The 26894-nt window shown below is 42.2% G+C and overlaps 1 protein-coding gene across 1 annotated transcript in view; it reads right to left on the reverse strand.

Moving 5' to 3' along the window:
- MOB1B (MOB kinase activator 1B) overlaps positions 1–26894 on the reverse strand; it is a 120026-nt gene that overhangs the window by 33941 nt on the left and 59191 nt on the right. The window contains exon 3 of the mRNA XM_073540967.1: positions 25893–25986. Coding sequence (XP_073397068.1) covers positions 25893–25986 — 94 coding nt within the window. The remainder of the gene's footprint in view (positions 1–25892; positions 25987–26894) is intronic.

Genomic DNA, 26894 nt, shown 5'->3' on the forward strand with positions numbered 1-26894 from the left:
TATTAGGCTAATATGCCATATTAAAATGCAAAAAACACCTGACGCGTTTCTGGTGCACAAAGGCACCCTTAGTCATAGGTAAATAAAAACAATATGCATAGAAAAATATAAACAGGTTACAAACCAATCACAAAGCTTGCAATTAATTACAAAAAGTGGCAACACATGAAAGGAAGAGAGAGCAGATCCTTGCAATGATACAGATCACTCCAGGATTGAAGTTCCCAAGGGAGAAAAAAAAAAAAAAATTTTACAATAATATAAATGTATATATAATTATAAAATAATTAAATAACTCCAAAATGATCTTCCAATGGAAAGTGGATTTTCTGCGCAGAAATAAATGATTCCATGCGAAGGGTGTGAATGAGTGCCTACGGACAATATATAGAATTAGTCAGAATCAAAAGGAATTTTTTACACCTCAAAAATAATTTATAGATGCTCAGGATTGAGTGGTTCTATGCAAAAGGTGTGAATAAGTACCTGCAAACAATATATGGAATTAATAACAATCAGATGGAGTTTTTTGCACATGAAATAAAATATTTCATGCAAAGAGTGTGAATGAGTGCTTGCGAACAATATGTAGAATTAGTCACAAAAAAAAAAAAGGTTTTTTTGGACTTAAAAAATAATTTATAGATAAGCAGGAATAAGAGGTTCCATGCAAGAGGTGTGAATGAGTGCCTACAAACAGTATATAAACTTGGTGACAAATGGCTTGGTGGGAAGAGCAATTTCTTTTTTATGATCTTAACCCATTCTTTAATGACATTTTTTGGTTTGGTAGATATGTAGACGATCTGATGTTCGTTTGGAAGGGTAATTCCACAGGCTTGTCCCTTTTTCATTCTTATCTCAATTCTAACAATCTAAATTTAATATTCACTATTAGTGGTACAGGGAATCAAGTTTCCTTTTTAGATTTATTGCTCACAGGTGATTCTATCAATGGCAAAGTTCACACTACCATTTTTAGAAAGGAAGCTGCAGGTAATTCACTTTTACTTTCTTCTTCATGTCATCCCCAACATACCATCCAGTCCATCCCTTATGGGGAATTCAATAGGGCAAAACGTTTATGTTCAGACAATGCCTTGTTTTTACAAGAAAGTAAAGTCATAAAAAAAGTCTTTTTGATCGAGGTTACAATAAACAAATTGTCAGCAATGCATTCCACAAAGTGATGAACAAACCAAGATTTACCAGTTTAAAGGAAAAATCCTCAGCTTGTGCTGATCATATGGTGACTTTTTCAACGCCATTCAGCCCCCAATTCAATCAAATTAAAGAAATTGTGAAAAAATATCTGCCCGTCACAAACCAAGACACTAAATTAAGACAAATCATACAATCTGGCTGCCGTTATGTTGCCCGAAGGGGAACCAGTTTGGCGAATTATCTTTCTCCCAGTCTTTTAAAATCACCAGAAAAAAATCGTACTTGGATTACTTCCACTGGATTTTACAAATGCGCTGGTTCCGGGTGTTTGCATACCAAGGTTTTTCTCAACAAATTACATCTTTTATCAATTGTGACAGCCAGTTTGTCGTTTATTGCATTTGTTGCACAGAGTGTAAGATTCAGTATATCGGCTGTACTATACGCAAACTAAAAAAAAGATTGGCTGAACATATCAGAAATATAGAACAAAAAAATGCTTCCTATTCAGGAGCAGTAAAACACTTCGTTCATGCTCATCATAGCAATATGGATTCATTTGCCTTCTATGGTCTAGAAAAGGTTAAAACTCCTGCACGAGGTGGTGATAGACACAAACTATTAAATGTACGTGAAGCTTTTTGGATATTAAAATTAGACACTAAATCTCCAAACGGTATGAATTTTAGGAGCGATTTGTACTATATTTATTAATGAAATTTATGTACTTATTAGTTTTTTCTGTCAAAAATAATTTTACAGTGATCCGCATTTAGTTTATTTTGCGCAATTATTTTGTTATAGTAGGAAAGCATAGAATTTATCTTATAGCTCCTATTTTATTCATATGTTTATCAAGCATTCTGCAATAGTTCCACCATTGATTGCTATGTGTCTATAATTTATTTTTTATTTTTTATGTGCTAAAAATTCCATTTGATTGTCACCAAGTTTATATACTGTTTGTAGTCACTCATTCACACCTCTTGCATGGAACCTTTTATTCCTGCGTATCTATAAATTATTTATAATTATTTTTTAAGTCCAAAAAAACTTTCTACATATTGTTCGCAAGCACTCATTCACACTCTTTGCATGAAAATATTTTATTTCATGTGCAAAAAACTCCATCTGATTGTTATTAATTCCATATATTGTTTGTAGGTACCTATTCACACCTTTTGCATGGAACCACTCATTCCTGCGCAACTATAAATTATTTTTGAGGTGTAAAAAATTCCTTTTGATTCTGACTAATTCTATATATTGTCCGTATGCACTCATTCACACCCTTCGCATGGAATAATTTATTTCTGTGCAGAAAATCCATTTCCCATTGGAAGATCATTTTGGAGTTATTTAATTACTTTTAGACATATCCATTTATATTATTGTAAAAAAAAAATTTTATTTTTTTTTTTTTCCTTGGGAACTTCAATCCTGGAGTGATCTGTATCATTGCAAGGAACCGCTCACTCTTCCTTTCATGTGTTGCCACTTTTTGTAATTTATTGCAAGCTTTGTGATTGGTTTGTAACCAGTATATATTTTTCTATGCATATTGTTTTTATTTACTTATGACTAAGGGTGCCTTTGTGCACCAGAAACGCGTCAGGTGTTTTTTGCATTTTAATATGGCATTTTAGCCTAATAAAGTTTTTTTTTTCTTTTCATTTATGCCGGTGTGCCGAACGAACTTTCTTCTTCTTGTGGATATCTGCTGTGCTCACCAACGAATTCGTGCACCCACCTGTGGATTAATGAACTCAGCCCAAAGTGGTTTTCATTTGGATGCGATGCAAGCTCCCAGTCCTCCCTCTCCTGGACTACCTTGATAATTACATCCTACAAAAAAATCATACCACGGGGCCTCAGAGTACAATTGTACCCTACATTTGGCCTGGATGACTCAGATCTTATCACTAAATGGGAAACTACAGCTTCTTCATGCTCTCTGGCCTTTATGGAAATTATTAATACGAAAAATTCTTCCATACTGTGTGAAATTGATATGGAGCTGAAACAAAATCAGAAGGATTTAGCCAGTAAATTGACCTCCAAGTTATTAAATTTTATCATGGTGTAAATTTTGAATTAGAAAAGTGGGAACAGCAGATCAGTTCAGCCAAAAAGAAAAAATATCTACGAGATGCACAAGACTATGAGAATAAGAGGGTCTTTCGGTGGCAAAATAGGGCCTGTGACCTCAAAAACAATCAAAAAGCTCCTATGAGAAGTGCCTCGGCATCGTTCATCTCATCTATCTCTAGTAATACTCCTTCTACCCATGAGCAAGATTACCCAAACTCCAAGTTTACTAGAACCAGATTTGAGGGTCGAGGTAGACATCAAGTGAGACAAGGCTCTGGTTATGGCAATAGAAGGAATGACCATCCTAAGGTAACTAATTTGTTCTCACATTCTCTTTCTGTTGAACATATGGCTTTATTAGAAAAGGGCCTAACTTTTTCTCCCCCTCAACCTTTAGACACCTTCACGGTCACAAAAGACATTCATCTTTTTGCAAGAAAGGTAATTTTAAAAAGATTTCATGAAAAATCCAATATGGGCCTATTATTAAATTTGGAAGAGGAGACTGAAGCCCTTGCTATACTTGAATCGCTAGCTGAGGAAAATGATTCTTCTGAGATGGTGAGCACTTTTCCCACTTTTCTTTTTAACAAATGCAAAAACTTTCCTAATATTAACAACTGCCCTGCCATGGAGGTCTTTGTTAAAATGGTAACCAAAGATATAGAAAATATTCATTCCACATATAGGCCCAAGCCTGCTGATTCAAAATGATTGGAAACTCATTGCAGAATTACAGGGGTGGAAAGAAGTCATCTTCAAGATGGTGGATAAAGGTGACAACTTGGTCATCTGGCCAAATGAGCTTTATGAAAAACAGGCCTATAAGTTACTGTTGGATCAGAGCTGTTATAAAAAATTGACTTCCCTTTCTTGATTATCAAAAGGATCTAGTTGGTATTCTTTCAGAGGCATATGAGCTTGGTGTCATACCTAAGAAATTGTTGGAAACTATCGAGAACTTAAAACCTAAATTACCAACCTTTTACCCAAATTGCACAAAAACCCTACTGATCCCCTCGGTCACCCTATCGTGTCCGATAATGATTACATTCCTCATGACTTTATTTGAATTCATCCTTACCCATAACTGCTTCACATTCAATGACCAGGTGTTTCTTCAGTTACAGGGTACAGCTATGAGGGCGGCCTGTGCACCCTCATAGGCTAATTTGTTTTTAGGGTTTAGGGAACATGACCTTTTTCAGTGCTCCTCCATCCCTGGTATAGACAAAATCCATAATTGGATAAGATATATTGATGATGTTATGTTTGTCTGGGAGGGCACTGTGGATGAACTCAATGATTTGATGTTGGCCTTAAACAACAATGATACCAACATTCATCTTACTTATACATATGGACGTAAAGTCTCCTTTTTAGATATTGATGTGGTCGTCAAAGATGATGGTTCAATTTTGACCAACATCTTTAGGAAGCCAACCGCTACAAACTCTATATTGCATGCCAAATTATTCTATCTGTCATTGACTATAAGATCTATCCCGGTTGGGCAATATCTGAGGGCTAAGAGGATTTGTTCGACTGAACAAACCTTCCAGGAACAAGCATCTGATCTCTATTCCAGGTTCCAGGAGCGAGGATATGGGCATAGATCGATTAGATGCGCTTATTAATGAGCACAAAATGTCACGAGGAATCAACTGCTTTACCATAATCAAAGCAGGAATAAAACAAATGACATCTCCAAAGTAAGGATGATTATGCCTTACAATGAACAAGGGAAAGAATTTCAGGATATCGTCAAAAATCGATGGAGTATTTTACTTACAGATCCTGTTCTGAAAAAAACTCTCACTCCTAGACCCCTCATCACAGCTAAAAGATCAAAGAATCTATCTTATTTTCTTGTTAGGAGCCATTATCCTTCTGGAAAATGTCTCCAAACTAAACGCTTTTGTGATACTCAAGGTTTTTTCCTTGTAAGCGATGCAAGGCTTGTGCCAATACTGTCAAAGGAAAGGCATTCCATAATTCAGATCACACTAGGACCTTCCAAATTAGAAAATATCTAACATGTACATCCCTTGGGGTAATCTACTATGCAAGTTGCCCCTGCAACAAGATATATATAGGGATGATGACTAGGGAACTTCGTGTCAGAATTCATGAGCATGTACAGGATATAGAGAAATCTAAAGATGCCCAAGATGGTGAACAACTAAAGACTCTTCCCAGACACTTTCAAGCTTTTCACAATTCTGATGCAACAGGCCTTCGGACTCTTCCCAGACACTTTCAAGCTTTTCACAATTCTGATGCAACAGGCCTTCGTGTCATGGCCATTGACCAGATATCACTGGGTGTGAGGGGTGGCAATCTTTTTAGGATCTTATCTCAGGTTGAGAGTCGGTGGCTCTTTAGGCTCAACACATTTCATAGTAACATAGTTATTAAGGTTGAAGGAAGACTTTAAGTCCATCTAGTTCAACCCATATCCTATCCTAACCTGCCCTAACATGTTGATCCAAAGGAAGTCAAAAAAAAACCATGTGACAAACAGTAAGCTTCACATTGGGGAAAATATTCCTTCCCGACTCCACATACGGCAATCAGACAGGTCCCTGGATCAACGCAATATTAAGGAAACTAGTGTATATAACCTGTAATATTATACTTTTCAAGAAAGGCATACAGGCCCTTCTTAAATTTTAGTAGGTAATCACTCATTACAACATCATATGGCAGAGAGTTCCATAGTCTCACTGTCTTACAGTAAATAATCTGCATCTGTGATTATGCTTAAACCTTCTTTCCTCCAGACATAGAGGATGCCCCCTTGTCCCTGTCACAGGTCTAAGAGTAAAAATATCATTAGAAAGGTCTTTGTACTGTCCCCACATATATTTATACATTGTAATAAGATCACCCCTAAGCCTTCTTTTTCCAAACTAAATAACCCCAAGTGTAATAACCTGTCTTGGTATTGTAGACCCCCCAGTTCCCTAATAACCTTGGTCGCTCTTCTCTGCACCCGCTCTAGTTCAGCGGTGTCTTTCTTATACACAGCTGAACTGTGACTTGTATAGAGGTAAAATTATGTTCTCCTCATGAGCATCTATGCCTATTTTAATGCATCCCATTATTTTATTTGCCTTTGCAGCAGCTGCCTGACACTGGCCACTAAATGTGAGTTTGTCATCCACCCATACACCCAGGACTTTTTCAGTGACAGTTTTGCCCAGTGTTTTACAATTAAGCACATAATTATACATCTTGTTTGTTCTACTCAAGTGCATGACCTTACAATTATCCCCATTAAAGCTCATTTGCCATTTATCAGCCCAAGCTTCTAGTTTACATAAATCCTCCTGTAATATAAAATTGTCCTCCTCTGTATTGATTACCCTGCAGAGTTTAGTGTCATCTGCAAATATTGAAATTCTACTCTGTATGCCCCCTACAAGGTCATTAATAAATATGTTAAAAAGAAGCGGGCCCAATACTGACCCCTGTGGGTCATCTCTTAACCCACTTACACATATTTTCCCCTATTCCCATTGTTCTCATTTTATGTATCATCCTTTTGTGTGGCACCGTATCAAAAGCTTTTGAAAAGTCCATGTACACCGCAACCACTGCATTTCCTTGGTCCAGTCCGGAACTTACCGCTTCATAAAAGCTTATCAGAATAGTCTGACAGGAACGGTCCCTTGTAAACCCATGTTGATATTGGGTCATGAGGTTATTCTTCTTCAGCTACTCCAGTATAGCATCTCTTACAAAAACCTCCAGGATTTTACCCAGAGTAGAGGTTAAGCTTACTGGCCTATAATTTCCAAGTTCAGTTTTTGTCCCCTTTTTTAATTTTGGCACCACATTTGCTATACGCCAGTCCTGTGGTACCGACCCTGTTATCATGGAATCTTTAAAGATTAAAAATAATGGTCTATCTATGACTGTACTTAATTTCTGCAGTACTCGGGGGTGTATCCCATCCGGGCCCGGGGATTTGTCAATTTTGGTGATTTTTAGATGCCGCCGTACTTCCTGCTGGATTAAGCAGGTGACATTTAATGGAGAAATTTTTTTTATCACTGATCATGTTATCCGTCATGGGATTTTCTTGTGTAAATACTGTTGAAAAAAAGTCATTTAGCATATTGGCTTTTTCCTCATCCTCATCCACCATTTCACCAAGACTATTTTTAAGGAGACCAACACTATCATTTTTTTAGTTTCTTACTATTTATGTAGTTAAAGAATATTTTGGGATTATTTTTACTTTCTCTGGCAATGAGTCTATCTGTCTCAATCTTTGCTGTCTTGATTTGCTTTTTACAGAATTTATTTAATCTTCTGTATTTATATAATGCCTCATCACTACCTACTTGCTTTAATTCTCTAAATGCTTTATTTTTGTCACTTATTGTGCCCCTTACAGCTCTATTTAACCATAGTGGTTTCCCCCTATTTCTAGCATGTTTATTCCCATACAGTATATATTGTGCACAGGTCCCATTCAGGATGCTAATAAACGTCTCCCATTTTCTTTGTGCATTTTTATGTCTCAGGATATCGTCCCAGTTAATTGCACCAAGATCATCTCTCATCCGTTGGAAATTTGCCTTCCTGAAGTTTAGTGTTCTTGTAACCCATCTACTACACATCTTATTAACCCCTTCACCCCCCAAGGGTGGTTTGCACGTTCATGACCTGGCCAATTTTTACAATTCTGACCACTGTACCTTTATGAGGTCATAACTCTGGAACGCTTCCATGGATCCCGGTGATTCTGACATTGTTTTCTTGTGACATATTGTACTTCATGCTAGTCGTAAAATTTCATACAAATAACTTGCGTTTATTTGTGAGAAAAAGGGAAATTTGGCGAAAATTTTGAAAATTTCGCAATTTTCCAACTTTGAATTTTTATGCCCTTAAATCACAGAGATACGGCACACAAAAAACTTGATAACTAACATTTCCCACATGTTTACTTTACATCAGCACAATTTTGGAACCAAAATTTTTTTTTGTTAGGAAGTTATAAGGGTTAAAAGTTGACCAGCGATTTCTCCCTTTTACAACACCATTTTATTTTTACGGACCACATCACATTTGAAGCCACTTTGCGGGGGTCTATATGATAGAAAATACCCAAAAGTGACACCATTCTAAAAACTGCACCCCTTAAGGTGCTCTAAACCACATTCAAGAAGTTTATTAACCCTTTAGGTGCGTCACAGGAATTTTTTTGAATATTTAAAAAAAATGAACATCTAACTTTTTTTCACAAAAAAAATACTTCAGGTTCAATTTTTTTATTTTACCAAGGGTAACAGGAGAAATTGGACTGCAAAAGTCATTGTGCAATTTGTCCTGAGTACGCTGATACCTGATATGTGGGGGGGAACGACTGTTTCGGTACATGGCAGAGCTCAAAATGGAAGGAGCGCCGTTTGACTTTTTCAATGCAAAATTGGCTGGAATTCAGATCGGACGCCATGTCACGTTTGGAGAGTCCCTGATGTACCTAAACAGTGGAAACCCCCTACAAGTGACCCCATTTTGGAAACTAGACCCCCCCAAGGAACTTATCTAGATATGTGGTGAGAATTTTGAACCCACAAGGGCTTTACAGAAGTTTATAACGTACAGTGGTACAATTAAAAAATCATATTTTTTCCACAAAAATGATCTTTTCACCCCAATTTTTATTTTCCCAAGGGTAACAGGACCCTAAAAGTTATTGTGCAATTTGTCCTGAGTACGCTGATACCCCACATGTGGGGGTAAACCACTATTTGGGCGCATGGCAGAGCTCAGAAGGGAAGCAGCGCCATTTGACGTTTTTGGCTGGAATTGAGATCGGACTCCATGTCGCGATTGGAAAACCCCTGATGTACCTAAACAGTGGAAACCCCCCACAAATGACACCATTTTGTAAACTAGACCCCCCAAGGAACTTATCTAGATGTGTGGTGAGCACTTTGAACCCCCCAGTGCTTCACAGAGGTTTATAATGCCAGGGCATGAAAATAAAAAAATCATATTTTTTCCACAAACATGATCAATTAGTCCCCAATTTTTTTATTTTCCCAAGGGTAACAGGAGAAATTGAACCCCAAAAGTTGTTGTCCAATTTGTCCTGAGTACGCTGACACCCCATTTGTGGGAGAAAACTACTGTATGGACACACGTCAGGGCTCAGAAGGGAAGTAGTGACGTTTTAGAATGCAGACTTTGATGGAATGGTCTGCGGGTGTCATGTTGCCTTTGGAGAGCCCCTAATGTACCTAAACAGTGGAAACCCCACACAAATGACCCCATTTTGAAAACTAGACCCCCTAAGGAACTTATCTAGATGTGAGGTGAGCACTTTGAACCCCCAAGGGCTTCACAGAAGTTTATAATGCCAGGGCATGAAAATAAAAAAATCATATTTTTTCCACAAACATGATCAATTAGTCCCCAATTTTTTTATTTTCCCAAGGGTAACAGGAGAAATTGAACCCCAAAAGTTGTTGTCCAATTTGTCCTGAGTACGCTGACGCCCCATATGTGGGAGAAAACTACTGTATGGACACACGTCGGGGCTCGGAAGGGAAGTAGTGACGTTTTGGAATGCAGACTTTGAGGGAATGGTCTGCGGGTGTCATGTGCGTTTGGAGAGCCCCTGATGTACCTAAACTATTGAAACTCCCCACAAGTGACCCCATTTTGGACACTAGACCCCCCCCACGGAACTTATCTAGATGTGTGGTGAGCACTTTGAACCCCCAAGTGCTTCACAGAAGTTTATAACGCTCGGACGTGAAAATAAAAAAATCATTTTTTTCCACAAAAATGATATTTTTGCCCCAATTTTTTATTTTCCTTAGGGTAACAGGAGAAATTGGACCCCAAAAATTGTTTTGCAATTTGTCCTGAGTAGGCTGATACCCTACATGTGGGGGTAAAACACTGTTTGGGCGCATGGCAGAGCTTGGAAGGGAAGGAGCACCATTTGATTTTTTCAACTCAGAATTGGCTGGAATTGAGATCAGACGCCATGTTGCATTTGGAGAGCCCCTGATGTGCCCAAACTGTGGAAAGCCCCAATTTTAACTCCAACCCGAACCCCAACACACCCCTAACCCTAATCTCAGCCCTAACCCTAACCCTAGCCCTAACCCTAGCCCTAGCCCTAACCCTAATGGAAAAATGGAAATAAATACATTTTTTTTATTTTATTATTTTTCCCTAACTAAGGGGGTGATAACGGGGGGTTTGATTTACTATTTATGGCGGTTTTTATGTTTGGCAGCTGTCGCACGCTAAAAGACGCTTTTTATTGTAAAAATAGTTTTTGCATCACCACATATTGAGAGCTATAATTTTTCTGTATTTTGACCCACCGAGTCATGTGAGGTCTTATTTTTTGCGGGACGAGTTGACGTTTTTATTGGTACCATTTACGGCACGTGACATTTTTTGATCGCTTTTTATTCCGATTTTTGGGACGCAGAATGAACAAAAACCAGCGTTTCATGAATTTCTTTTGGGGGGGTGCGTTTACACCGTTCCGCGTGCGGTAAAATTGATAAAGCGGTTTTATTCTTCGGGTCAATACGGTTACAGCGATACCTCATTTATGTCTTTTTTTATGTTTTGCCGGTTTTTTGCAATGAAAACTATTTTATATAAAAAATAATTATTTTTGCATCGCTTTATTCTGCGAGCTATAATTTTTTTATTTTTTCGCTGATGATGCTGTATGGCGGCTCGTTTTTTGCGGGACAAGATGAAATTTTCAGCGGTACCATGGATATTTATATGCGTCTTTTTGATCGCGCGTTATTGCACTTTATGTTCGGCAGTATGATAATAAATCATTATTTTTTGCTTCGTTTTTTATTTTTATTTTTTAAGGGGTTCGCTAAAGGGGTTAACTAATGGGACAGTTTTATAGGGCGGGTCGTTACGGACGCGGCGATACCTAATATGTGTACTTTTTTTTTTTATTTCCAAAAAATGGATTTATTGGGGGAATATTTTTTTTTTTTCTAATTTATTTGGCGATTTTTTTTAAATTATTTTAAACTTTTAATTTTTTTTTAACTTTATTACATAGTCCCAGGTGGGATATCACTGTCCTGTGACAGATCGCTGATCTGTCACATCACAGATCACTGTGACAGTTCAGCGATCTGTCACAGGCAGTGCAGAAGGCTTCCTCATGCCTGCTCTTGCAGGCACTGAGGAAGCCAGCTTCCTACAGGCCCCCGAAGGCCCCCGTCGCCATCTTGGATTCGGGGGCCTGCAGGAAAGGAGCCCCCCCGCAGCAGCGCTGCACATTGCGCTGCCGTGGGGGGCTCAGGGAAGCACGGAGGGAGCCCCCTCCCTGCCGATGCTTCCCTTTAACCCCCGGTACACCGCGATCGTGTGCAAGGGGTTAACGTGTCGGGGGCGGTCCGTGACCGCCCCTGACACATTGTGCCGGGTGTCAGCTGTGATAATCAGCTGACACCCGGCCGCGATCAGCGGCGCTCACCACGTGGGTGCCGCTGATCGCGGTAGACGTACTATCCCGTCCATGGGCATAGGGGCCCGGGTCCCATGGACGGGATAGTACGTCGGATGTCAGGAAGGGGTTAAATGACACATGAAAGCTTATTATTTTGTTATCACTATTACCCAAGTGACCCCCAACCCTTATATATGATATGCGGTCTGGCCTGTTGGTTAATATTAGGTCTAGCAGTGCCCCCCTCTTGTTGGGTCCTGAAACAACTGTGAAAGGTAATTGTCTCTCATAGTTGTCAAAATCCTATTTCCTTTGCTTGAACTGCAGGTTTCAGTTCCCCAATGTATTTCAGGGTAGTTGAAGTCCCCCATAATAATGACTTCTCCTTGAGCCGCTGCTTCATCTATTTGCTTTATGAGGATATTCTCCGTTGCTTCCATTATTTTTGGAAGCTTATAACAAACCCAGCTAGCTGCCTCACTGTCCTGCAGCTCCATACTAACCTCCTCCCCCACATCTATACCACTGAGCGTCTGCTCAGTGAGCAGCAGACTCCTTTCCATATTATCTATGGATCTCAGTCTTGCCAGCTGCACGTTTAGATCCAGTATCTGGGCTTCCAAATGCACAACGTGCTCACATCTCGCACAGCAGTATGGACCCTTGACCGGCTGTTCAAGGATTGCATATATGTGGCAATATGTTGTCATGATCCAGGTAGCATGATGACAGTTAAAAGCGCATGTAACCTTTTTTTTCTGTAAGCTGTGTGCTTATGTGTGGTTTTTGCCCCCGGTGGCCATTGGGATTATTGCACTGTGGTGTCCTTTGTTCTAAGTTTGCCCCCGGTGGGGGTGAGCGTCATTACACTCTGGTTTCTTCAGTTAGTGCACATGATTATGATGCAGGTGTGATTGCTGGCTCTGCTATAAAAGAGTCACAGGTGGTGGGATTAGTCTCTGCACCGGCCATTTCACTAGAAAGGGGTAGGTGCAGGGCGAGCTAGGGTTTAAAGGTATCCTGAGCGGCGCACGGTGCGGAACCGGCCTAGGGATCGGTAGGAGTGTAGAGACACTGACTCAGGGGAGTGCAGGAGGTCTCCATATCCCCGTTCCCTATCGCAGGGCCCACCATTGCTACTGTGTCCCTGGTGTTTCCCCTTATTATTTAAATTCGCCCTGCTGGAGGTAGTGTATCCGGTTTTACGTGTATTTCTGAAATTCACCTGCTGGAGGCGGTGTATCCGGCTGCACGTCTTATTATTTAAGTTTGCCCTGCTGGAGGCGGTGTATCCAGGGTTGCCTGTGTCATAAATTCGCCCTGCTGGAGGCGGTGTGTCCAGCCACACGTTGATCATGACATATGTACACTGGATGGCATTGGCAATAGTGGAGCACATCCTAATCGGGATTGCACCAGACAGAAAAGATAAGTAAAAATAAATAAAAAATATTAATAAAATCTAACAGCAATTCAGTAATACCTCCCTTGGAAACTCCCTGAATCCAAAGTCACTGAATCTCAAGTCACACACTTACCACCGTTCGCACTTATGCTCCGGTCACACTCAGCTCGCTCACACGCGCTGAAGCAGAATATTTAAAGAGATTTTTTTTCCCTTCACCAGCAAACCACCCTGCTGCTCAATACACTTCCACTTTCCTGAGGGTTTAAATGAAAACCATGGCTTTGGGTTTTTTCTTTGATTTCACTTACCTTTTATTCTATGGGTATTTGTTTTTACTTTATGTTAGCATCTGACTTATTTTAATTCCTCTTTTTTAGATTCATATACCTTTCTTCCATTGTGGGCCCTGTTCTTCTGGATCTGGACTGATTTTGTGAATATATCGGGACCAAGATTCCTTCCTAGAATTCTATTTAAGGACTATGATTGATGTTCATCTGGGACTTTGTGATTTTTCCTCCCTTTGGATTTTCATCCTTCATTATTATTTATCTAATTTGACTTTTTCATGTTGGCGCATGAATGGTCCTTTACATTTATATGTATATTATCTTTTATGTTTAATTTTTGTATAATTTTTTCCATTGCCTGTGGAATAATTTTTATATTTATTTTCGATAATTTTTTTATTTTTTCCTTTTTTAATCTTTTTTATTGTCCATTTTCATATATCACTTGTTTTAAGGGTTTTATAGCCTTTGTCACATGATACGTTGTTTTACATTCCACAGTTCTGCATTGTAAGATTTGTGGTTTTTATTAATCCATTAATGATTCTGACATTCTATTGTCATTGGGATTATCAACACACCTCCTTTTTTTTAGGATTATCTTCACTCCATATTCATTTGTTTTTATTTTCTTTCATTAATCCCTTCCCCCTTCACTTCACTCATTCACTTAGTTTATATATTTTTATTTTTTATAATTTAATTTGTTATTACTGCTGCCCATTCTCCAGATGCTGAGTGGCTGCAGGATGCGACCCTCGCTGCCTCTTCTCCTGTGCGCTCTGCTGCGAGCGCATTGTTGGGTAAAATGGTTACGGACACAGGCTCCGTTGAGACTGCTAGGTTCAGGACCCTCTTCAGAACTGTTACTGACATGAAGTCTCAGACAGGGCTGATTTGGAGACAGGTTGTAGCAGTACGGATATACGGAGGACTCTGATAGGCACACGTTCAGACACACATGCCTCGGATACTGATTCAGGGACTGGCCGCAGCTGATCAGGGGGGACGAGGTTCATGCACTGACCATACTAGGACCAGGGACTTCGGGTTTAGGACTGGCCGCACAAGGCCAAGGGACTTCGGGTTCAGGACACTGACCACACCGGAACCAGGGATTTGGATTCAGGACACTGGCCACACCAGGACCAGGGATTCAGGTTCAGAACACTGTCCACACCAGAATCAGGGATTCGGGTTCTGGACACTCGCCACACTACTGCCCCTTTAAGAACAGGGGAGCACACATGCACTAAGCACACCGCCAGGACTCCGTACAGGAAGAACACAGGGGACCACGCCATGCGGCCAGGGTCTGTGAGCATGCCAGCATCCCTGCATGCAGAGGGGAGGGGAACCATAGTTACCACTGACAAATTTTCCATAGAAAGAAGTACTTGACAAGGAAGCCCACTACTCTTATTTTGTTTATTCTTTCCATAGTGTTACTAGCGACATTCATAGGGTTGATCCACACATAAGGCCTCTTTCACACTTCAGTTTTTTTGCATCGGTTCAAATCCGCCAAAAAGTCAGACAAGCGGATCCGTTCTCAACTGATGTGAACGGATGGCACAGGATCCGTTTTCAGACGGATCCTGAAAATGAGGAAATTTAAAGGAACCGCTGGCGAGAGAGAGAGAGAGAGAATATTTTTTTTTGTCCGGCACCCAGAAAGAATTTCGGGTTAAATGAGTGTCTGGAGGATCCGCCAGAGAAAAAAACGTTACAAACTCCGTTTGGCAATCTTTGAGGATGGTGACGGACAGCAACTTTTGGCGGATCCTCAAAAAAAAACGGATGCAACAGACGGCAATCCGTCACAATCCGCCATTAATGCAAGTCAATGGGGAAAAAAAAAGGATCCTCAAAAAAAAATTGAGGATCCGTTTTTTTCAAAACCTGGCGGATTGTGACTGATTGTAAAAAACTGAAGTGTGAAAGAGGCCTAAGGGGTACTTAGTTGGCTGGAATCCACCACAAAAAAATGTCTGTTTGCTATTTACATACTTTTAATCTTTACTTTTCCTCATACAATATTATCCAATCTTCTACCTCTTCTCGAAAAGTTTGCATCCCTTTTGGGCTTAAGTCTTAACACTGGCAAACCAATAACAATGAGCGTCACTCTTCCCCTGGTAGATTTAAAAACTATACAAGATGTCCTTTTAAGTGGTCCATATCTGGACTGATGTATCTTGGTATTGAAATCACCCTGATTTATTCTCAACTTTTCCAAGCTAATCACCCACCCTTAATTAAAGAACGCTTCTTATTGAAGGGATATCTCATTATTGTGGCTGGGGCAGATAGCAGCAGTTAAGATGACTCTTCTCCCAAAGATCTTATACTTGTTCAGGGTCCTCTTTGTCACCATACCTTCCTATATTTTAAAGATCATGCAGGGGTGATTCATCTTTATTTGCCACTCTAATAGGTACCATATAGCAATGAACACTATGTATACTCCCTCAGGGGTGGGCACAGACTATAGTGGGCCCCTGTGCAAGAAATTTTTCGGGCCCCCCCCTACCAGCAGCAGATCCGGCAGACTTCAGCACCTCTGCCTCCTAACGGGTGACTTGTGGCACCAATCCGGCAAGCCCCATTCATTCTCTATCGGGCTTGTGGCTTGCCGCGGCAAGTGCAGTTGTGCTAGATCTGCGTTACATGGTGCCACTAAAATAAACAGCGGATATGCTGTGTTTTTTAGAGCGGGAAAATCTAGACAATGTCAATTTTTGCTGCGGATTTTCCCACCGTAAATGTACTGTATATCTAATATTGCGGCTATGCAAGGCTGGATATAATATCTGTAGGGTGCTGCTGGGCTGTATTTATTATTTGCCAGTTGCAGCCTCCAAATAACATATATAGCCCACTAGCCCAGCATTGCCTCTAGTTGTTAATATATACAGCCCAGCACAGCCTCCAAATAAAATATGGTATACAGCCGAACATAGCCTTTAGTTAATATATACAGCCCAGCACAGCCTTCAGGTAATATATACAGCCCATCACAGCCTCCAGGTGATATATACAGCCCAGCACAGCCTCCAGTTAATATATACAGCCCAGCACAGACTCCAGTTAATATATACAGTACAGCAACAGCCTTCAGGTAATATATACAGCGCCCAGCACAGACTCCAGGAAATATATAATACAGCCCAGCAAAGCCTCCAGTTAATATATACAGTTCAGCATAGCTTTAAGGTTAATAGATACAGTCCAACATAGCCTTCAGGTAATATATACAGCCCACCACAGCCTCCAGGTGATATATACAGGCCAGCATAGCCTCCACTCCAGGTAATATATACAGTTCAGCATAGCTTTAAGGTAATACAGTCATATGTTAAAGTTTGGGCACCCCTATTAATGTTAACCTTTTTTCTTTATAACAATTTTGGTTTTGGCAACAGCTATTTCAGTTTCACATATCTAATAACTGATGGACTCAGTTATATTTCTGGATTCAAATGAGGTTTATTGTACTAACAGAAAATGTGCAATCTGCATTTAAACAAAATTTGACCGGTGCAAAAGTATGGGCACCCTTATCATTTTCTTGATTTGAACACTCCTAGCTACTTTTTACTGACTTCCTGAAGCACTAAATTGGTTTTGTAACCTCATTGAGCTTTGAACTTCATAGCCAGGTGTATCAAATCATGAGAAAAGGTATTTAAGGTGGCCACTTGCAAGTAGTTCTCCTATTTGAAGAGTGGCATCATGGGCTCCTCAAAACAACTCTCAAATGATCTGAAAACAAAGATTATTCAACATAGCTTTTCAGGGGAAGGATACAAAAAGTTGTCTCAGAGATTTAACCTGTCAGTTTCCACTGTGAGGAACATAGTAAGGAAATGGAAGAACACAGGTACAGTTCTTGTTAAGCCCAGAAGTGGCAGGCCAAGAAAAATATCAGAAAGGCAGAGAAGAAGAATGGTGAGAACAGTCAAGGATAATCCACAGACCACCTCCAAAGACCTGCAGCATCATCTTGCTGCAGATGGTGTCACTGTGCATCGGTCAACAATACAGCGCACTTTGCACAAGGAGAAGCTGTATGGGAGAATGATGCGAAAGAAGCCGTTTCTGCAAGCACGCCACAAACAGTTGCCTGAGGTATGCAAAAGCACATTTGGACAAGCCAGTTACATTTTGGAAGAAGGTCCTGTGGACTGATGAAACAAAGATTGAGTTGTTTGGTCATACAAAAAGGTGTTATGCATGGAGGCTAAAAAACACAGCATTCCAAGAAAAACACTTGCTACCCACAGTAAAATTTGGTGGAGGTTCCATCATGCTTTGGGGCTGTGTGGCCAATGCCGGCACCGGGAATCTTGTTAAAGTTGAGGGTCGCATGGATTCAACTCAGTATCAGCAGATTCTTGACAATAATGTGCAAGAATCAGTGACGAAGTTGAAGTTATGCAGGGGATGGATATTTCAGCAAGACATTGATCCAAAACACCGCTCCAAATCTACTCAGGCATTCATGCAGAGGAACAATTACAATGTTCTGGAATGGCCATCCCAGTCCCCAGACCTGAATATCATTGAACATCTGTGGGATGATTTGAAGCGGGCTGTCCATGCTCGGCGACCATCAAACTTAACTGAGCTGGAATTGTTTTGTAAACAGGAATGGTCACAAATACCTTCATCCAGGATCCAGGAACTCATTAATAGCTACAGGAAGCGACTAGAGGCTGTTATTTTTGCAAAAGCAGGATCTACGAAATATTAATGTCACTTTTATGTTGAGGTGCCCATACTTTTGCACCGGTCAAATTTTGTTTAAATGCAGATTGCACATTTTCTGTTAGTACAATAAACCTCATTTGAATCCAGAAATATAACTGAGTCCATCAGTTATTAGATATATGAAACTGAAATAGCTGTTGCAAAAACCAAAATTGTTATAAAGAAAAAAGGTTAACATTAATAGGGGTGCCCAAACTTTAACATATGACTGTAGATACAGTCCAGCATAGCCTTCAGGTAGTATATACAGCCCAGTATAGCCTCTATATAATATATATAGCCCAAGACAGCCTCCAGGTAATATATATAGACACCCACGTTTCCCTTTGTTTCATAATGCTCTCCCCCAAATGCAGTCTATTTTTGGCATAGTGCTTCTCGCCCTATGTGGCACCCCCAGGTTATGCTGCTTCACCCCATGTGGCCCCCCCAGTTTATGCTGTTTCTCCCCCTATGTAGGCCGCCTGATTCATGTTTCTTCTCCCCCCATAAGCCGCCCCATTCATGAGCAGCCAAGTATCTCTCCCAGGGGCCCAACATTCATGAGCAGCCAAGCATCTCCCCCAGGGCCCCCCCATTCATGAGCAGCCAAGGCCATGCTTCTCCCCAGGCCAGGGGCCCCCCCATTCATGAGCTGCCAGACTATGCTTCTCCCCAGGCCAGAGCCCTCCCATTCATGAGCAGCCAAGCATCTCCCCCAGGGCCCCCCCATTCATGAGCAGCCATGCTTCTCCCCAGGGGCCCCCCATTCATGAGCAGCCAATGCCATGCTTCTCCCCAGGCCAGGGGCCCTCCCATTCATGAGCAGCCAGGCCATGCTTCTCCCCAGGCCAGGGGCCCCCCCATTCATGAGCAGCCATGCTTCTCCCCAGGCCAGGGGCACCCCATTCATGAGCAGCCAAGCATCTCCCCCAGGGTCCCCCATTCATGAGCAGCCATGCTTCTTCCCAGGGGCCCCATTCATGAGCAGCCAATGCCATGCTTCTCCCCAGGCCAGGCACCCCCATTCATGAGCAGCCAGGCCATGCTTCTCCCCAGGTCAGGGGCCCCCCCATTCATGAGCAGCCATGCTTCTCCCCAGGGGCCCCCCTATTCATGAGCAGCCAAGGCCATGCTTCTCCCCAGGCCAGGACCCCCCCATTCATGAGCAGCCATGCTTCTCCCCAGGGGCCCCACCATTCATGAGCAGCCAAGGCCATGCTTCTCACCTGGTCAGGGCCCCCCCATTCATGAGCAGCCAGGCCATGCTTCTCCCAAGGCCAGGGGCCCCCGATTCATGATCAGCCAGGCCATCATGCTTCAGTTCTCCCCCAGGACGGAGTCCCCCAAAATCATGCCTGCCATGCTTCAGTTTTCTCCCCCACCCAAGGAGCCCCCCAAAATCATGCCTGCCTCCTCGGTCCCAGTCCCTCAGTCCTGCTCAGCTCCGGTACTCTTACCTTGTGCAGGCAGGCAGGGCAGGCCAGAGTCCAGACCAAGAGGATCCATTCCACACTGTGTCCACTCCACTCTCCAGTCACAGTGTCTGCACTCCGCAAATTCCTCCTGACTGAACTGCTGCTATGGGCAGGGGCACGGCCACACAGACAGACACGTGATGTCACACACTGACCTGCGGCTGAACTGCAGCCACCGTCTGGCCGGCGCCACAGGGCAGGCAGTGTGAGTGACAGTCAGTCTGTCTACCCTCCTCTCCTCCCCCACGGCACTGACGCTGCTGGCTGATCTCTGATGATCTCTCACCTCAGCCCTCAGGGCTGGCTCCTCTCCACTGGGCCGCGCTGGCACGCAGCCTCAGGAGGAGTCAGACCCCTCCCGTTGCCTCCTGAAAGGGGGCTGCTCTCCTCTCCTTGCTGGCTCTGCGGCGCATGCACTCCACAAGTCCACATGGCTAATTTGCATGAATAATTAGCCATGCGGTGCTGGAGGGGCCCCCTCTCCCCCGGGGCCCCCGTGCAATGAACCGGCTGCACGGGCGGTAGGTCCACCCCTGTACTCCCTGAAAAGAGAGAAGGTTGGAGGTTTTCCCAACATCACAAAATTTTAAGCAGCTCTTATCACCCAGCTGTTGTGAATTTGCTTTCTGGCCTACCTCTGATTACTAGTGAAGGTAGTGGAGTTGGTTGTATTGACAGAGTGGTCGCGAGATCTCTTTCCGGGCTCCCTCTGGTGGTTACTGGAGGTAGTGGAGCTGATCTAATTAATAGAGGCCTGCCACCTTATAATGAGGAGGATAACTAGAGATCTGGAGTTTCTGACTGGATTTAAGACAGACGACTCCCTCTATCCCTGCTGGTGATTTTTTCCTGCCTCCTGAGGTCTTAGTTTCCAGCTCAGTCCCTGCATGCTCAGCTAAGTGTTCTTTTGCTATTGTTCACATTTGATCTGGTTTTGTCTATTTCAGTTTTGTGTGTTCAGCCAGCTCCGGCTGGGGCTGTGCTGAATTTCCATCCTTATGTTACTGCTTGTGCCAGTTTGTTTTTGTCCCTTATTAGATTAGCCTCTTTTTGCTCTGCTTTCAGAATATACCTGAGTGCTGATATAGTGGGTGAAGTCTAGTGACTTCAGTATTTTTCTATCAGATGTTTTGGGCATTTTTTGAACCAGGGTTTTTTGCGTGATTGCAGACAGAGTCTTTCCTTTCCTGTCTTGTATAGTTAGTGTGGGCCCCATCGTTTGCTCAGTCTATTATCCTACCTGCGAATGTGTTTTCATCTTGTCTCACTGACAATATATGTTTGGGGGCTATCTATTTCTTTGGGGTCTGCTCTGGGGCAGTTTAGATTTCCCCTTTCTTGCTTTAGGCTTATTTAGTTCTCCGGCTGTGTCGAGGCGTCTAGGATCATCGTAGGTACGCTCCACGGCTACTGCTAGTTGTGTAGATCAGGGGTCTGCAATCCGCTTAGTTACCAACCTCTCTGGTTTTCTGTGGCTTAACTTGGTCTTGCTTTCCTCCTCGGTGACCCAATCATAACACCCAGCTCTCTTCTACGTGCAATATCTTAGGTGATATTATGGATCATCCTGGAGATTTTCAATTGTCCCAATAGAGATTCATCTGTGGATGCTTCCAAGCCATTATCGCTACTCTCTAAGGCTGGTTTCACACTAGCGTATCTGTGCGCAGCGTATGATTCGCATAGAGCCGCATGCGTCATGCGTACATCTCTTTAGCATGTTGTACAAAGGGACATGTTCGCGGTGTGTGACAACGACCAACTAATTCAATCTGTGCAAGAGCGAGCAGCGTTGTCGGACCCACGTGATCGTAATCATTCTGACTCAGCATGGATGCAACGACTCTGGGAAGAAGTGGCAAAATCGCTGCTGGCTGATTGGGACCGTGCCACACCACAAGCCAGAAAGGAGTTTTGTAACTCTTGCAATGTGGTCTGACGCGGCAGTGAACTTGTTAATGTAGGTGCATTGTTTAACAATTATTTTTTTCCATTTTTTTTTCCCCTTCACAGTGAAGAGAATAAAAGTCAGTTGGCGTTCGATGAAAGATTGCTTCAATAAGGACATGAGAGAGGAAAGTCGGGTTCGAAGTGGTTCTGCTCCAACAATCCGAAAAAAATAAGTACCATCGTCAGCTTTTGCTTCTGAGGCCTGCGGTTGCTCAGCGAACGTATCTTTTGTGCTGTCTTACTACTATTTAAACTTTTTTTTTTTACTAATGTTTTTCATTTATTTTCCACACAGTACCTGGAGCAGCACTACACAACCTGGATCATCCTCTGTTGGAGCAGCCCGTCATCGACCAGCCAACGAACAGGCCCAATCCAAATCATCCACCAGCGATGAAGCAACCAGGCAAGCTTCACAGGCTGGGAACAGGCAGCTGGTCCATCTGGTTTTCCCCTCTCCCAGTCCTCTGCCACTGCTTTACTTGGGTCTGCTCACCAGTGGCAGAGGGCCTGGCAGAGGTCAGTCATGCCCGAGTTTGTTCACTTAGGCTCAATCTTCCAGGATGGGATTAAAGTGGTTGTAGAAAGACTGGATAGTGGGTTCACTCAGGTGAACACACTTTTCCAGGAAGTCCACAGACACCTTAACCGCCTGGAAAGCGACCTCAATAGACCGGCGCAACATTATTTTTCCGCCATAGAATGGGGCGTGTCGGAAAACTTTAGTCCTAAACTCCAGGTGTATGTGATGAAGGCCTGTCAGGATGCTTACACCGAGGTCATGCAGCGGTCCCGATATCAGCAGCGGGCACAAAGTTCTTTCCCTACAGGTCAACAAGCTCCAGCACAGCATCAGTGGCAGAATCCGCCACGACTTGGATACCAGTCTGCTCAACAAGTGACCTATCCACCACCTCCACCGCTGCATATTAGGACTGTTCTTACAGTACCCAGCTACACCATGCAGCCGAGTGCAGCAGCCCAGCCTTCAACTTCCACCACGCAGCCGAGTTCAGCATCCCAGCCTACAACTTACACCAAGCATCTGAGTGCAGCAGCCCAGCCTTCAACTTACACCACACATCTGAGTGCAGCAACCCAGCCTTCAACTTCCACCACGCAGCCAAGTTCAGCAGCCCAGCCTTCAACTTACATCACGCATCTGAGTGCAGCAGCTCAGCCTTCAACTTCCACCATGCAGCCGAGTTCAGCACCCCAGGAACAGGAAAAAAAGACGCAGAGGAACCATAAAAACGAAGGCCAGGAAAAGAAAAGTAGCGAAGAAACATTATCCACCTCTCCACCCTCACCTCAGAATATGTCTCCGTTTCCAATTCTCTCCCCACCATCCATGGTTCTCTCCCATCCAATGTGTCAATCCCTTCCAACTTGTATTCCACTCTTTATGTGTCCTCTTCCCCCAATGTGTCCTCTGCCAATGCTTCTGACCCAATCCTCCAATTGACTGTCACATACACTGTAACAACTTCCCCAACCACTCCTAGCCTACCATCACAGCCCGACACCCCCCAGGTCCACAATGTAACTCCCTCCCGCAGACCCCGAAAGTAAATTCCATTATTTTTCTTTTTTTTTATTTGTGTTAAATATCAAATTGTTTTTTTTTTAATTAAAAATTATTTTGTTTCAGAATACCTGTCTCCCTGTGTTTTCTTTATCTCTTTATTTAAACATGTGTGTATTGTTGAGTGAAGTATTAAAGGGTGTTACAGTGAAGGTGTTCATTATTAAAGTTACAGTGAAGGTGTTAGTATTAAAGCATCAAATAGTACAGGTCCATAACATTACAGGTACAGTTTACTTAGCGGCGTAAACCATTTCGTCTTGCCATGCCACACGTCCAATATCCAAAACAAAGTAGGCAGCAAATTTATCCCTCATTTGGGAAATTTGCACTGTAGTCCTCAATGGGTGATCTTGGTAATCCTGCAATGTGGTATTAATAGGTTCCTCAAGTTCTAAGTTGGGTCGCTCTTTTGCCAGGATGTAATTGTGCAGAACAACACACACTTTCACAACCTCATCAATTGTCTCAATTTTAAGATTGATAGCTGTACCCAAAATGCACCATTTAGATACCAGCAATCCAAAGGCACACTCTACAGTTCTTCATGCCTTTGTCAGTCGGTAGTTGTAAATCCTTTTGGTGTGATTCAAGTCCCGACTTGAGTACGGTTTTATGAGGTTGACACACATTTGAAACGCCTCATCCCCAACCACAACAAATCCCATTGGCGGTCCTTCAGCGTTTGGAAGAGGTTGTGGCTGTGGAAAAGTTAAATCATTACCATACAAACGTTGGCCAATGACTGGGAGTCATTTCCTCGTCCAAAAGAGCCAATGTCCACGGCGACAAATTGACAGTCAGCATCTGCAATCACCATGAGAACAATGGAAAAGTATTTTATGTAATTGAAATACTTGGAATCACTTCCAGCTGGTTTCATAATCCAAATGTGTTTGCCATCAACAGCCTCCAAACAGCTTGGAAAATTGCAAATGTCCAGAAATTTTGCAGCATTTTCCAGCCAGAGTTCAGTTGTGGGTTGGGGGAGGAATTCTTCATGCAGAAAGTCACATAAAGCACGGCAGGTGCCTCAAACAATCTCAGAAAGGGTGGACACTCCAATGCGGAATTGAAAATGTAGAGATGATAAGGTCTCTCCAGTAGCCAGGAATCTGCGGAACAGAAAATGTGGAAAACAAAACATCACATGACTTTTAGAACAATAATATTAATGACAGGTGTTTCTTTTTCAACATTACGTACCTTAGGGTCACCAACAGACGTTCCTCAGCAGGAATTGCTCGACATAGCTGTGTGTCATGCCTGGTGATGGATTCTCGGACACATTGCAGCAAGTCATCGAAGCTCTGTTCCAACATTCTCGTGTACTCGAAAAACTTTTCTGGGTTTTCACGCAGCTCAGTGTACAACGAGTGGTAGACTCCACGGCTCTCTTGGACTTCAATGATGGGGTGTTGCCAATAGCGACGACAATGTCTTCTTCGTCTTTCTCTTCTTTCTTCACAAGCCACAGCAAAGGCAACATCCAATTTCAATTGCAAATCAAGATTAATAAGGAAGCTCTCCACGCTAAGATTCATCTTGCAGCTGGATACAGCAGCAAAAGACAAGGATTTCATCTGTGCAGTGTGGCTATATATATAGAAATCCCATGAGACACGGCCATTGGGTGTCTGGTGTCAGGGAAACTCTACTGGAAAAGCATTGGAAATATCGAACGCATGGCAGAAACAACGCAAACACATGTAAAAACGCATACACAAACAGCTTTTTTTGGTGTCATGCGTAAGATGATGCGGATAAAAAACACTGCATAAACATGCGTTTGCATGTGTTTTTGCATGCGTTTTGCGCATGCAAATGATACGCTGCACACAGAAACGCTAATGTGAACCTAGCCTAACTCCTCTTATACAGCATTTACTAACCATTTTGTACCGCGTTAATGAGGTTTTCCCACAAACAAAGTGTACTTTATTCAGTAGATCTTGGAATAATAATAATGTTCCTGTGCTGAGATAATCTTATAAAGGTGCCCCTGCTGTGTACTGTGTAATGGCTGTGTCTGACATGGTGTGATAATACCACTTCTCCTGGCCGGGGAATGAAGCATAAGTCACTTATTATAAGTAAGTGTATAGATGATACAGCCTGATAATATTCTCATGTATTCTGATGTTACATTATGTACTCTGTTGTTGCACTTTTAACCACGTTTTGTACTTTTATCATAAAACTGTTAACTGTTTTTTTTTGTGAATTAAAATTGATTGATTTTTCATATGCTCATGTGAACCTGGACTTACTCTGAAATTATATGGCATTTCACAGTAAACATACTGTGAAAAACTAGTCCAAGGCAAACCCCTGCATGTCTTCTCTCTGTCCCAATTCCTTTGACTTACAAATCTCTGTATATGTATAAAGAGAGACCTGTCAATCAACTCGAGCGGATGGGGAGTAGACAGGGCTAGGACCTGTCTTGGACTAGTCAGTTTACTTAGTTTTACAGTAACATGATGCAATAATGAAGCCAGTGTCCAATTGATGATGCCTGTGGTTAGGGCAGCTTGAATCTGTTAACAGATGCTTTTTAAGCTAAATAGCAAAATGACACCTCCTCCCCGGTCACCTGTAAGATATGTAGCAAAATGCCTGCAGAGCAGGAAAAATATGGATCAGGCATGTTAAAACCCACTTAAACTTAGAGCAATTTGGGTGTAAAATATAACTTGCTTACTTTGGACCAGCTGACATTACTGGACAACTTTCCTCTGTACAGAAATCTGTAATGGTCCCATATAACATATTAATCTGGTTGAAAAAATCCACAGCTGTTAAAGAGAAGAAAACTTATTAGCGTTCACAACAAAAAGAAATTGGCAAATAAAGTATACAAAACATTTGTGTCATGGCCAAGGACAATCTCTAAGCATGAATGACACTGTGGAGAGATAAAAAACAACCAATTGGAGCCAATCAGAATCATTTCACCAGTGTTTTCATAGTGACCACTGGTGAAAAGGTTATCCTAATGTAAGATTTCAACTGAAGGAAAAAAATATTTTTCTGTTCAAAACTAGCAGTAATTAAATAATGTCTGTTCACTCGTGAACATAATTTCACTATTTGAAAATAATAACTTTAATCGGCTACAAAATTTCATTAAATATTTTATAGTGGCTGGAGCTCACTTCTTATGGTCCACAGCTCCAAAGTCTCTGCAGATGTCTGTCACCCCCAAAATTCAATTTATACTGCTTGTTTAGCCCTATAAGGGACTGAGCCCCTATAAAACTCATATCTGTAGTAATAGATTTCATTTCTATGATTGCACAGAAAAACACTTTTCTTTTACATGCAAATGAGAACTACACAATAGACCATAGTCGTGCACAATGGCTCGGGGCTCTATTCTGCCCACCGCACAGCCTCCCTTAGAATGACTGACAATGCTTGCTTGTCCAGAAAGAGTGCTGCCTCAGTTGAATACTTAGCTCTGCACAACCACACTGACACTGCAGGAGCCAAACAGGCATGCACACACACACAGTGTCAGTGTAATTGCATTCTCCTGTCTATAACGCCTGCTCCCTGCACATAGGATCACAAAGTGGCAGGCATCTGCTGCAGACAGGAGAGAGGGATGAGAACACCCGGCACAGTCACTGTGTGCACGCCTTTTCAGCTCCTGTAGTGTCAACGTGGACATGTTGGGCTGGGGATTCAATTCAGGCAACCA

This window comes from Dendrobates tinctorius, unplaced genomic scaffold (assembly GCF_039654945.1).
Source record: "Dendrobates tinctorius isolate UK_male_01 unplaced genomic scaffold, ASM3965494v1 ptg000011l, whole genome shotgun sequence".
Classification (NCBI taxonomy): domain Eukaryota; kingdom Metazoa; phylum Chordata; class Amphibia; order Anura; family Dendrobatidae; genus Dendrobates; species Dendrobates tinctorius.